At 52.1% G+C, this 13,685-nt stretch overlaps 1 protein-coding gene across 1 annotated transcript in view; it reads left to right on the plus strand.

Moving 5' to 3' along the window:
* Positions 1 to 6,613: 6,613 nt before the first annotated feature.
* Positions 6,614 to 13,685, plus strand: part of PDCD4 (programmed cell death 4) — a 33,895-nt gene continuing 26,823 nt past the window's right edge. The window contains exons 1-2 of the mRNA XM_078592906.1: positions 6,614 to 6,876; positions 6,993 to 7,109. Of these exons, the coding sequence (XP_078449032.1) occupies positions 7,058 to 7,109 (52 nt within the window). The 5' untranslated portion in view covers positions 6,614 to 6,876; positions 6,993 to 7,057. The remainder of the gene's footprint in view (positions 6,877 to 6,992; positions 7,110 to 13,685) is intronic.

Below are 13,685 nucleotides of genomic sequence, written 5' to 3' on the forward strand. Positions count from 1 at the left end.
ACAGTGGTTAGCGCGCTGCGCTACGAACCCGGCCACCCGAGTTCGAAACCAACTCACGACCAATAGTGGCGAATATGAGAACCGGTCCTGAGCCTTCGACAGGTCGACTCGGACTTCAATGCGTGCCTGCTGCGGTGGAGAAAGTCGCCACTCGGGAGACGAAACCGGCCGGCCGTGGTACCGGCCACCCACTCCCCTGTGTCCCGGCCTTCATCGATACTGGCTACAGGGGGGGTCTCTGTTGAGGTTATTGTGGTAGTGTTGCTGGTGGTGGTCATTGTCTTTATGGTGGTGGTGGTTGTTGGTGGTGGTTGTAGTGATGGTTGTTGGTGGTTGAGGTTGCTGGCTGGGCTTGTGGTTGTTGTGGCTATGGCCACGTGTCGAGGCGGTTGCTGTCTGCACGTCCACGGGGGGAGGGGGGAGGGGGTCTGCGCGGAGTCCGCCTGAGACGACCCCTGGGGTCAGAACAACACCACGAGCAGAAATCCGCAGAATCCCTTTCCCAGCTGCAGCCCGACTGACGCAACTACTGCATCAGTCAGACACTAGCATGGCCGTAAGGGGCCGTCCATAAATGACGTCACGCATCTAGGGGGAGGGGAGGGGTCAGACATTTGTGACGATGTGTGACGAGGGGGGTCAAATCGTCCAAAATCGCGTGACGTCATTTATGGACGGCCCCTAAACCCTAAAACCACGTCTCTTACAAACACCGCCTACGCGAAGCGAGAGCAAGGTTGCATCTTGGCTTGGTTCTTTAAAGATTATTACCTTCAAACATTGCTCTCATTCGCCGTTGTTGGGATAAAATGTGGGTACTCCGTACTCGCCATTTCTGAGATGTTGACTAACGTGGAAGAGTAGGCCAAACATTCTGTAGTCTAGAGGGGCTATCTAGACCTTCCACGAGTGAAGGTCAGCCGTCATGTGCGCAGGCAGTTGCAGGGCTGCGCTTGTTTTATCTTTCCTCCACGCGCAGTGCCGCCTGTTACTTTGAGGGCGGCTCTCGTAGATTTTGTAGCTTCCGCGGATTTCCACGGCACGTGTGGCTCTCGGGCCGGTGTGGTGGTGGTGCTGCTGGTGGTGGTGGTGCTGCTGCTGGTGGTGGTGATATTGGTGGTGGTGCTGGTGGTGCTGCTGGTGGTGGTGCTGCTTGTGGTGGTGCTGCTGCTGGTGCTGCTGGTGGTGCTGGTGGTGCTGGTGGTGGTGCTGCTGCTGGTGGTGCTGCTGCTGGTGGTACTGCTGGTGGTGGTGCTGCTGGTGGTGGTGGTGGTGCTGGTGGTGGTGGTGCTGCTGCTGGTGCTGCTTGTGGTGGTGGTGCTGGTGGTGGTGGTGCTGCTTGTGGTGGTGCTGCTGCTGGTGCTGCTGGTGGTGCTGGTGGTGGTGCTGCTGCTGGTGGTGGTGGTGCTGCTGGTGGTGGTGCTGCTGCTGGTGGTGCTGCTGGTGGTGCTGGTGGTGGTGGTGGTGGTGCTGGTGGTGGTGGTGCTGCTTGTGGTGGTGCTGCTGCTGGTGGTGCTGCTTGTGGTGGTGCTGCTGCTGGTGCTGCTGGTGGTGGTGCTGGTGGTGGTGCTGCTGCTGGTGGTGGTGCTGCTGGTGTCGCGGAACTGGCGCGACCACCGCGTGCCCACGTGGCGCGTGACCGTGGCGGCTGCCACGTGGCTTCTCCGCACTCGTGGGACTGGAGCTGCTGAGCCACACACACACACTGCACACACGCCGTCTGCTCCTGAGTATTGTGAACGGGTTGGGTAACTTTGGCCACGCACCAGGTCGTCAGTCTCAAGTCGACAGCCACTCCCTGCTCACATGCTCATATGTCAATTCCACATTCCGGTGGACGAGAGCGGTCCGTCCACGGCACGAGGAGCGCCATACAGGTGGATGGAGCCTCGGGTATCTGCCACGCACTGTTGATCTTCTTGTGCAAACGTTTACTCAGCAATGGGGCCTTGCGAACTGCAAGCAGAGCAACTGCGACAGCCCGTGGTCGGTAACCAGGGCTTACGTTTTCACTGAATATTTGTCCAGAGCCGCTGCTGGACTTGAATAGCCACGCGGCTCAATCCGTATCCACACACACGTGCCGAGGGGTATACTGGACGCAGTGTGCCGGATGCGGACCGCGGGTTTTCCGGGTGACTGACCCGGACAGACCCGGCTGAAGTTGACCCCTGGTTGTAATGAATCTCTGATCTGGTTACTTTACCAGGTAAGGCCCACGGAGCGACATCGCTCTTTTTCGTAGACGACCTGGCCACAAGTGATGGCGGCACGAAGTGGCGTATCACGTGGGAATTCACAGCAGCCGAATACGCGAGAGACGCGTGTTTATAGATGCGGAGGGGAAACCCGGAGCAGCACGGTGAGAGCATGGACATTCAAGATACACAGCAGGCGTCAGGGTCGGGATCGAACCACGACCTTTGTACGAGGCGAGGCAGTTAACATCTCGCAGCCGCGGCGCGGTGACGATGTTGTATATATTGGGTTGCACTGGCTCCGGGCGTTCTCGTAGCGCGTGGCGCTCACAGTGCAGCAAGGCGAGACGTGATTCACGCGAGACACAGCCGGCCGTGCTTTCACAGCAGGAGGGCGATGCTGCTGCTGTGTGGTCCAGCCTGTGCTGCTGTGTGCTATGTTGTGTGCTGTGTGCGCTGTGTTGTGTGCTGCTGTGTGCTGCTGTGCTGTGTTGTCTGCTGTGTGCTACTGTGTGCGCTGTGTTGTGTGCTGCTGTGTTGTGTGCTGTGTGTGCTGCTGTGTGCTGCTGTGTTGTGTGCTGTGTGTGCTGCTGTGTGCTGCTGTGTTGTGTGCTGTGCGTGCTGCTGTGTGCTGCTGTGTTGTGTGCTGTGTGCGCTGTGTTGCGTGCTGCTGTGTTGTGTGTGCTGCTGTGTTGTGTGTGCTGCTGTGTGCTGGTGTGTGCGCTGTGTTGTGTGCTGTGTGTGCTGCTGTGTTGTGTGCTGTGTGTGCTGCTGTGTGCTGCTGTGTTGTGTTCTGTGTGTGCTGTGTTGTGTGCTGCTGTGTTGTGTGCTGTGTGTGCTGCTGTGTGTGCTGCTGTGTTGTGTGCTGTGTGTGCTGCTGTGTGTGCGTGCTCCCGATTTGGTGATTCATTTGCGGTGTCATTTTTTTAATAGTCGTGGAGTCCCGAATTAATGCGGGTCATTGTTGCTTACCAACTTCTTATTGGGTCAAAGTGATTTGTCTACCACGCCGTTGTTCCTAAACACAGTGCTCAGTGGCTGTGAAAACATAGATAGTTGCATGATTCAAATTACAATGACGGAGAGAAAGAAGAGGACGTGGATTGGAGATCAGACCGCAGGTGAATGCCATCGTCACGGCCAGAAGGGACACGACGGTCGATGGGCTGTGAGGCTCAGGACGCGGGTGTCAGCCAAGGAATGGAACGCGCCCCAGAGTCCCTCCGCCCCACCTCGGAGATGGAGCCATGAAATGAGGTCGTGTGCAGGCGCCGGGTTGATTGTTACCGGTTTCTACTTCTCTGGGCCTCATCATATCTGCCCAGCGCATTGCAGTGCCGTGTTTCTGCTGCGACTGGGGCCACAGCACGGCATCGACGGAGGGCTCTGGACTGTGACACCCGGCAACCAAGCAGTCGTCGGCATTTAAGAGGCCTTGCTCTGCTGATGAACCCCAGATTAATCGATACCGGTCCAGAGTTTGGCCGATTAAACAAACACGTGCTGCAATAAAAACATACCCCCACCCCCAGGCTGCTGATGCAAATGTCTTGTTGTTGTACTCCCACAATACACCAGGACAGCGCGTAACACGTGTTACCACAGCAAGGACGATCACGTGACAAGCCATTCATCAATCAGCCATGCTCTACACACTGCTGGATGAAGGCCTTCACGAAAACGTTGGCAATTTTTGAATTACGTTGAACCATGGAAATTGTCAGCAGCGTTGGCAGCTTTTCGTGTTTCACTGCTTTGAACCAGTGGAAATTCCACATTCCTCTGGGTGAGCACGTCGTTCATTACGGTAATATTGTGAAATCCGGGCAATTGCAGATATTGATTATACCTGCCCCCTTTGTCAAGGGAATTCTCTGGATATTTGGCCAATTTCAATGCCCGGGTTTGGTCTACAGCGGGAAAGGTGGAACCCCTCAGGACTATCGCCCGCCACGTCGCCTTCTGTGTATTTTAAGGGCAGTAATTGGTGAATGTCTTGTGATTACACAGTATTCTCAACGCAGTGCAGTATTACTAAATGTTCGTCAATCCTCTGCCTTGATCAATCCTCTGCTGAAGGCCTCCCATATCCGTAGCAACCCTCACGACCCTGCCACGCCATACTTCACCTCCCTGGCCACGTGGCCATGCGGTAGAGCGCGCTACTCGCAGCAGTCGGGATTTCGCGAAACCAAATTCTGGTTGGGGTTGTATGGATATTACACTACTGTATGTTAAACTTCTTTCGCACCGTACGTAGCCAATCGTGCCCATCGGGGAGTGCGGGGTAAGGACAACAAACTAAACACAAAAAGAAGTTCGCCTTTTGGCGTCCTCTGGTCTAACACAGCTGAGACAAGGCCATGCAGAAGGCTGTCATGGTGTAGGCCAGTTTCAGAGGCAATGCGTGTACAGTATTATAGATCAGAGCACGTTGTGCCACAACTGTGTGTGGCTCGTGCCATGCGAGAGCTTCATCTATTTGGTGTTTAAACACCTTCACACCTCTCTACTATTTGGTTCACGTCGGTATAAAATCAAACAAAACCCACGTGACTTTACCGAAATAACCAAAAAGTATGGATTTCTGCAGTCACGAAAGCTTCAAATCAAGGTCTTCACACCTGTCTTAGTGTTCTAAATGAACGCGTTTACAATTTAGAAGATGAATACAGCAGTTGGGTTGTCCTTTGGACGTACTCGCCCCCCACCATCGGAATGTGGAATTTCCACCAGAGTCTGGACTGCAGAGCTGAACCACCACCCCACGCTCCCCTACAGCTGCCGCTGTTGTTATGGGCGAGAGGTGACGTCACCCTCCTGCCATTGGTTCCCCGCGGGACACGCCTCCCTCACCGCGGCTCCCGCTCAGCCAATAGCCGCGCGGTGTCTCCGATCACGTGGGCCCCCTTCAATGGGGCGTTCTATCGCGTGCTGTCGCTAGTCACGTGGTTAAGGAAGCAGGGAGGGGGGGTAGCGCCCAGGGTGGAGAACGGGGGGAGGGGCCGTGGGGGATTTGAGTGGGCGCGCGCTGCCTCCGGTCACGTGGGGCTGAGGGGGGGGGACAAAGACGAAGATCCCCCGTATAGCCTCAGCAGGCTGTTGGGGCAAGTGCTGCTACTCGCTCCCCATGAAGGTCGGCACTGTGGCACACGAGGGAGTGGGTGGCCAGCACCACGCCCGGCCGCCTTTGTCTCCCCAGTGGCGATTTTTACAAATCGTACCAGGCGCTCGTTTGAGGCCGAGTCGTAGTCGAGGAGCCTCAGGACCGATTCAGATCATCGTCATTGATGGTGGCCGTGAGCGCGAATCGAACTTGGGCGGCTTGGTTCGGAGCCCGCATTCAAGCCACGAACAAAAATGGATTCTAACGATTCAAATTAAAACGATTCGTGAGTCGATTCCATTCTGTTGCGTCGCATGCAAAGTTGATTCACACCAACAACATCGCTGTTGTGTTTGTGAATCTCTGGTAAGTATTGACAAGTAGTAAAGGCGGACCGGGATCTGAGTAATGGATAAAGAGACGAGCGAGCTCCGGATGGAGTGATTTTGAAAACTGTAACGAAACATAGCCACGTGAGTGTGTGAGGGATATTTAACTCCGTGCGTATGACCTGCTGTGACGCGTAGATGAAGAGACATGTGGGGCATTGACTATGAACATGAAGCCAAATCTGAAAAGTACGCAAAGAATCACGGCGAGTGGAATTGCGTCCCACCACGCTGAGATGGAAGGAGGAACGCATCGACGAGAGAACGTACGCAGGGATTCTTATTCTTGGATCTTTCGGTAAAGTCACGTAGAAGGGAAATAATAAAATTATAAAAAAAAAATGTTATTCCCCTTCAACGTGACTTAACCGAAAGATCCAAGAATATGAATCCCTGCAGCCACGAAAGCTTTAAATCGAAATGTAACGCACGCAGGTTTGCATCCACGAGTGGGCTCGGGCAGGCCACGTGGCGGCGAGAAGGAGCGATGGTCGAGCCTGGTAACGGAGTGGCAGCTAAAGGTTGGCAAATGCGCCCGAGAAGACGTCCGTCGCAGAGATGGAGCGGTAGAGTGAGCTCGTGTGCTGGCTGGATTATGACATCGCTCGCAGGATCGTGAGAGATTGCGGCGGGGGATGGGGGGTGGCTTCATCCAGCAATGGATTGACCCTGTGGCTGCTGATTCCAAAGTACATTGAATACAGCGCCATAAATGTTTATGTACAAAACAATGGTAAACATCTACATCGATCCATTGGTGGAATCGTTGCAATTGGATCGATTCTACGATCGTTTGGCATCCCTCTGCCCGGTAACTGTGACGCGAAGGGGGCGGGGCTCACGTGTCAATCACGCCCCGCCCCCTCACCCCCGCCCCGCCCCTCACCCCCCCCCCCGCTATATAAAAGGCGCCCCCGCGTTCTCTCCACACAGTCCCTGGTCCTGCTTAGTTGTAGTTACTTTACCTCACAACCAACATTAAACTAACAAAACACAACAAACATCAAACGCACTATTTTTTTCGCTTCACGCTGTCATTAATTGCAACCGAATCGTTGTAGATTCGAAATCTCGAACTTTTTTTTTTAAAAGTAATTATTTGTATTATCAACATCACCTCTTCTTCTGCTGCTGTTATTGTTCCGAGGCGATTGAATAGGAAAAAAAAGAGGCGCTCGCCACTGTAAGTTACTGAGGAAATCTTTGGGCAATTTATGCAATTACAATTAGTTGCGTGGGGCCGTGGAGGAGTCGTGTTGTTGATGGTGGTGGTGGTGGTGCTGTGGCTTTGCTTTCCAGAAACTTCGTCTCCGTCGTCGTCGTCCGGCGCGAGGGGCATCGCCACCGACGAGCCGAGCCGAGCCATGGCCGCCGAGACCGTGGAGGCCCGGCCCGCGGGCAGACTCGCCCCGGGAGGTGGGGGTCAAACACAACAACAACACAACCACAACCACAACACAACCACAACAACAACACAAAGTGTCATACACAACGAGCGACACGAGAATGAACAACACGGACGCGTAGTGCATCATGATAGAGGGAGAGCCCGAGGGTGATTGACACACAAAGCAGTCGACGTAAAGCAACACAAGATGTGACACACCACGGTGTAACGACATGGCCACACTGCTTTGTCACACTCGCCCCGGGAGATGGGCTGCTGATTTATGCATAAAAACACAACAATACATTAACACAACAACAACGACGTACTTGTGTAAACATAACGCCACTGCCATGCTGCATTGTGTACACAACAGTAACACGCCAAGTGGCGTAATAACACAATTCCAAAAACACAACAAAGTAACAACGCTCGCTCCGGGAGATGACGGGGGAGTGATTTGTGCACGACGCGATCCCACCGCCACAGTCGAGCAAGGATAGACTGAGCGAGTGCAGTGCACAAGTCACACACAGGCTGAACAACAACAACAATAGCGTACACACGAGCAGTGGCGGTGACGTAAACAACAGCGCCACAGCGCCACAGCGCCACACATCCTCAACACTGCGTAACAACACTTCACCATGCACACAACAACACTGCACAGTAAACAACACTACAGCATGCACACAGCAACACTGCAGCACACACACAACAACACTACAGCACACACACACACAGCAACACTACAGCACACACACAGCAACACTACAGCACACACACAACAACACTACAGCACACACGCAACACTACAGCACACACACAGCAACACTACAGCACACACAGCAACACTACAGCACACACACAGCAACACTACAGCACACACACAACAACACTACAGCACACACACAACAACACTACAGCACACACACAACAACACTACAGCACACACACACACAGCAACACTACAGCACACACACACACAGCAACACTACAGCACACACACAGCAACACTACAGCACACACACAACAACACTACAGCACACACACAACAACACTACAGCACACACACAGCAACACTACAGCACACACACAACAACACTACAGCATGCACACAGCAACACTGCAGCACACACACAACAACACTACAGCACACACACACACAGCAACACTACAGCACACACACAGCAACACTACAGCACACACACAACAACACTACAGCACACACACAACAACACTACAGCACACACACAACAACACTACAGCACACACACACACAGCAACACTACAGCACACACACAGCAACACTACAGCACACACACAACAACACTACAGCATGCACACAGCAACACTGCAGCACACACACAACAACACTACAGCACACACACACACAGCAACACTACAGCACACACACAGCAACACTACAGCACACACACAACAACACTACAGCACACACACAACAACACTACAGCACACACACAACAACACTACGCAGCACTGCACAATAAACAACACTACGCAAACCACCACAAGCCGAACCACACACGAGTGTACAGTAGCACACGACAGGCAAGGGCCTCAAGAGGACGGAACGGGGAGACGCACGGACACAATGGGACTCTGTTGCGACGCAGTGATGTCATGCCACAGCATACGAGCTGACAACGTGGACACAACGGGGACACGACGGGGTGTAACACAGTGCGTCTGAGCTCGGCACGATAGCAGCCCTGTGACATAGCAGGCACGCAACAGCCTCGACACAACGCGACTCGGCCACGCCGCGCGGTACGACGGCTTGAGACAACTACAGGGCGATAAGCGGTAGCACTGACGCGGTTACGGGACGACTACGCAATGGGACACGGGGTGATGACGCAGTGGGACAACGGCAGACACAGAACACTGCTGCAGGAACACGACAACTCACTCGGTAACCAGATGAGATTAGAGTTACAATGCAGCAGTAGCAGCGAGACGGCCGGTAGCACTGCGTCAGCACGATACCAACTCGTAGCACAATTAGACACGGCGACACAATGCAGCTGAACGACAATATAATATTAGAACAAGTATCTGCTGTGAATTGGACGTTGCTTAACGCCGTGGCCCCCTTTGCAAGTGGGGGAAGAGAACCCCCTTGATATTAATCGATAAAAATCGTTAACAATGGTAAAGTACCGCATGCATTCTCTTAATACGCATTTTAACGCAAATCTTTGCTTTAAGATGCATTAAAACTACACGAGGATTATTTGGGTATAACTTTTGAAGGCAATTTCACATTTTAAGCGAGTGGTTCAGTATTGGGGGTGAGCTGAATGCGGCTTGAGTCGTCACCGCGGCTCGCGATGTGCGCACTTTGGTGTCATCACGGGCCGCTTCGTCCGAACTTGTGCTACGATTTCGTGTTTGTGAAATGTTTGCACGCTTTTACAGTTGTTGCCTGCGTGTGTGTGTGTTAGCTGCTGTGTATTTGAGTCGCTTCGCCTGTGTGGGTTGCTCGGACCGGTTCACCGAGGTCTCTCTCCCTTGTTATGCTGTACAGACGTGTAACGTCTCAACCTGCTCCCGTAGTCAGCTGTATTTGAGTGCAACATTTCAGCCCGGTTCTGGAACTCAATGGGATCGGCTTGGCCAACATGTGTGGAAATTAACTCATCAGTTTACATTTCAATCGAGTTCCTGCTCAAATCATAATCGAGGTGGTGCTCATTTCCTATCCCTAGCCCTATTCATAGCCCTGGTGGAAATGCCCGATTCTTATGGGCGAGGGCGAGTCTATGCACAGGACAACCCACTGTTCACGTCCGAACAAAGTGGTACTATTCTATCGACCCCGAAGGAAAGGATGATGGGCTGAGTCCAATCTCCTCAGGATTTGACCTCGCAACCTTGAATGTCTGCGAGCGCTCGCCCCGGCACAGGGCAGCAAGCCCCCCGGGGATAACCAGCCTGCGAGTCCGAGGGGGTGGAGGGGACGTGTGCGTGTGTGTGCGCGCGTGTGCGCGCGCGCGCGCGTGTGTGTGTGCGCGTGTGCGTGCAAAACAACAACAAAGGGGCCGAGCCTGACGCAAGGCCTGGCTGCCCCCTCGCGGCCCAGTTGTTTACGGGAGACGTCACTCGCCCGCCCCTCGGTGGTGGAGGGGTGGAGGGGGGCGAGCTGCGTAGGCATGGGGGGCCCAGCGTGCCGGAGCGCGCGGGGCCTGCTGACAATGACACGTATTTACTACTAGGCAGGACGGCCCCAGCCTTCAGGCGCCTATTGAGGAGCAGGGTAAACCGGGGGTGCTGCTGGACCGTGCGAGGCAGCAGTGTTTGCTTGGCGTGGGTAGGAGGACACCGGGGCACCAATCGGTGTACGAGTGGATCTCTCGCCAGCGTCTGCGCACCGTGGTGGGCCCGCCAACACTGGCGTGCGGTCGTGCAAAAATAGCGTTGCACTAAATCAGTCGCCCAGAGCCTCACCCCACCGCTAATCCTATCCCCTACTACACCCATAATATCCTGTAACCCCCTAAATATGTTTATAACTCCATCCCCTAACTCTCTAACCTCGTCCCTTAACCCGATTCCTTACCTAATCTCTAACCTAACTCCCTAACCTTGTCCAAAAACTATCCCCAACCCTAACCAGATATCCCGAACACAAACCCCCATCCCCTTCTATCCGCTAAATCCAACCCAGTCTGTCCCTTTGTGCCCTCCACGTGTTTATATGCACGCACGAACACACGCGCACGCACAGTCAGTTGGATCCGGTTCGAGTCGCTGTGCGTGAGCTGCTGCTGGCTTCTAACGAGCACGGTGATTACTTTGCCCTATTTACAAACAATTTGTTAATACCACCCCGAGGAGGGATAGTTGGTACGCTTTTGAGAAGAACAGTTTTAAATGTGGTTCTATACGTGCAGATTTTACTACTTAAATCATTGACCTAACACCACTTCACCGTATCTCGATCAACATAACAAAACATGTTTGTCGTTCTGCTTATAGCCCTGGAACCAAAAGCAGAACTTCGAGCAAATGACAATAAAATAGCTGTACAAATCCCCTCCTCTCAGAAACTCGAGTTGGTGTGTTTGTAAGGTGCATAACCTTGGCCTCGACATGGGTGGGGGGGGTGATCTTGCCTGGGACGGTAGCTGACAGACGGCTTTTTCACGTAAATTCTAACCACACGCTGATTGTTTTGTTGAAAGATGTTCGTCTTTGTCACTGTAATCGTCATCACAATTGTAAGATTGATGCATTTAGAGATGTATTTATTATCATACACTACTGCTACGCCAGGTCACTTGCATAAACGTGAAACCCAGAATGCACCTGAGCGAGTTGGATCTCGACAGCTAAGCAGGTTCGAGCCTGCGCAGCGTTTACCTGAGCAGCGACCATTCATCAAGCACACGCCGCCACGGGCTGCTGTTGCTGCAGGACTAAATGTCAGCAAGCAAATGCATTGTTGCGCTGTACTTCTATGCTCTCGTGTCTCTGCTTCCTGCTTTCAACCCATGCTGACCAGCGTGGTGAAGTATAGCCATCTTAACCCCAACGATCCTCATGGCATGGGGATTAGCCCGCAGGCAGCAGTTGATTTCCAATACAGCTCTTCATGGATACGTGCCGCTGTGGATGTATCGAAATATGTTCATCATACTCGATTATTGACACAATGAAGGGTGCATTATCATGCTATTGATCTGTCAATTATGTTCATTATTCATTCCACTTGCAACTCGATAACTAAACGTAGTACTGTGGCGTGTGTTTGTGCACACAAGCGACCTTGCTGTGTGCACCGTGGTGGTCGCGACACGGCAGAGGCCGTTTCGTTTTGGATAATAATTGCCTGCGATGGTGATTGTTGCCCGAATGTTGGACGTGTCGAGGCGTCTCTCTGTTGCCGTTGTTGGGTTTTGTGGGCTGCCCATGGCCCCCGCCACGCAAAGAACTTGAGATCACTGGGCCCTGCAGGAGCCCCTGTCGCTCGAGATAACAGGGATTGGTTTGAGCGTAACAGTTCTGAGTAGCTGGAAAATGGGCTGACGTGGGTGGGGGAGCACAACGCCGGCTGCACCAATAGGAGGCAATAGGAGGATGGGCTCTGAGCGATGTTTACCAGCCCGCTCACAAGTCTAATAAGGATCGATTCCTGAAGTCAAACAAGATGGATTCCTGGATCGATTCTTGTTTGAATTATTTTGTACTGTCTTACGTGAATTGTACTGTTGTTGTTTTTCACAATCTACCGTCGTGTGCTGTATGATTAGTCTTCGCCGTTTGTCTTAAACTCTTTGTCTCATTTGTACTGTTCTTTTGTTTATACCCTCTGTGCTGTTACATTTTTATAATGTAACAGTACAGAGGGTATTTTAATACTTCCACCTCTTGTGTGTATTCCCATCTCCAGCACCTTGCCTGCACCGTCTTCCTCGTTTGTACCATCTGATTAAATCTTTGTGCCCATTAGCCTAAGGAAATATTTGAAAAAAACAGTCAAACCTCACACCAAATTGAATGCACAAGTCCAGACTTGCCCATTGTTTACTAGGCCCGTGTGGTGCCTGTTCGGGTTCCGTGCTGCGTGGGGAGGGAAGGGCGGAGGCACAGGGAGGAGGAGGCGTGTGGAGCCTGATGCTTGTGGAATCCTCCACAAAAAAGCACTGCTTCGTGTAAGGGGGGTGGAGCAGTCGACAGGCTTTGTATCCCCTGCCGTTCACGGTGTTTACGAGAATTATTAGTTCCCATTGCGAGGTTCCACGGTGAATGATGGTGTAATTGTCCCAATCCTGCACTGGTTGGTTGTGACGAGTTTTACTTGCACAGGATCGCTGTGTGGTTGCGTAATGTTGATGTAAACAATATTGGGCGTAGCATTGGCATGCACCATAGAAACCCAGCAATGCTGAAGTAGCCGTATTGGTAATTATCAACAACTACTTAATGGTACTCTCTGGTTCTTTCGGTAAAGTCACGTAGATAGAAACAATAACGAAAGAGAACACGACGTTTCGGTCGCAACACAAGCGGCCGTCACCTTATTATTATTTTCTATCTACGTGACTTTACCGAAAGAACCAGAGTATGAATTCCTGCAGTCACGAAAGCTTCAAATCAAGATACTTAATGGTAGTTAGTAATAGTGTAGTATGTCTACTCAGGAAATCCTAACTGAGTCATTAAGACTTTTTCAGGAGGGTGCTGCTACATTATGATGCGTTGCCACTTCCATTAACGTTGACATTTTGGCTTCGAGTGTGAGTTATTGATTGGACTTAGTTATCGAAAATTTGATGATATTTGATATCGTCGTAGACAAAATCAGATCCTGATGTAAGAGTGTAGAAAACGTCAGTCATAATTACTGTTGTTACATTGTTTTTATAGCGTTATATTGGTGATTTCGAAAACATGGGTAATCTAAATTGTATTAAGGTTGTTATTGTTTGACTTGCATCACACTGCGATTTTTGCACACACCGTTTTTTTTTGGAAGATTTGCTGCTTTATCCAGGATGTTTCTGTTGCGCGTCATCGCTTTAAGATGTTCTCCGTTCGTATTTTGTTTGTTGCGGTTGCACCCGACTCAAGAGCCGCAT

Source organism: Lampetra planeri, chromosome 4 (genome assembly GCF_965212315.1).
Source record: "Lampetra planeri chromosome 4, kcLamPlan1.2.h2, whole genome shotgun sequence".
NCBI classification, from domain to species: Eukaryota; Metazoa; Chordata; class Hyperoartia; order Petromyzontiformes; family Petromyzontidae; genus Lampetra; species Lampetra planeri.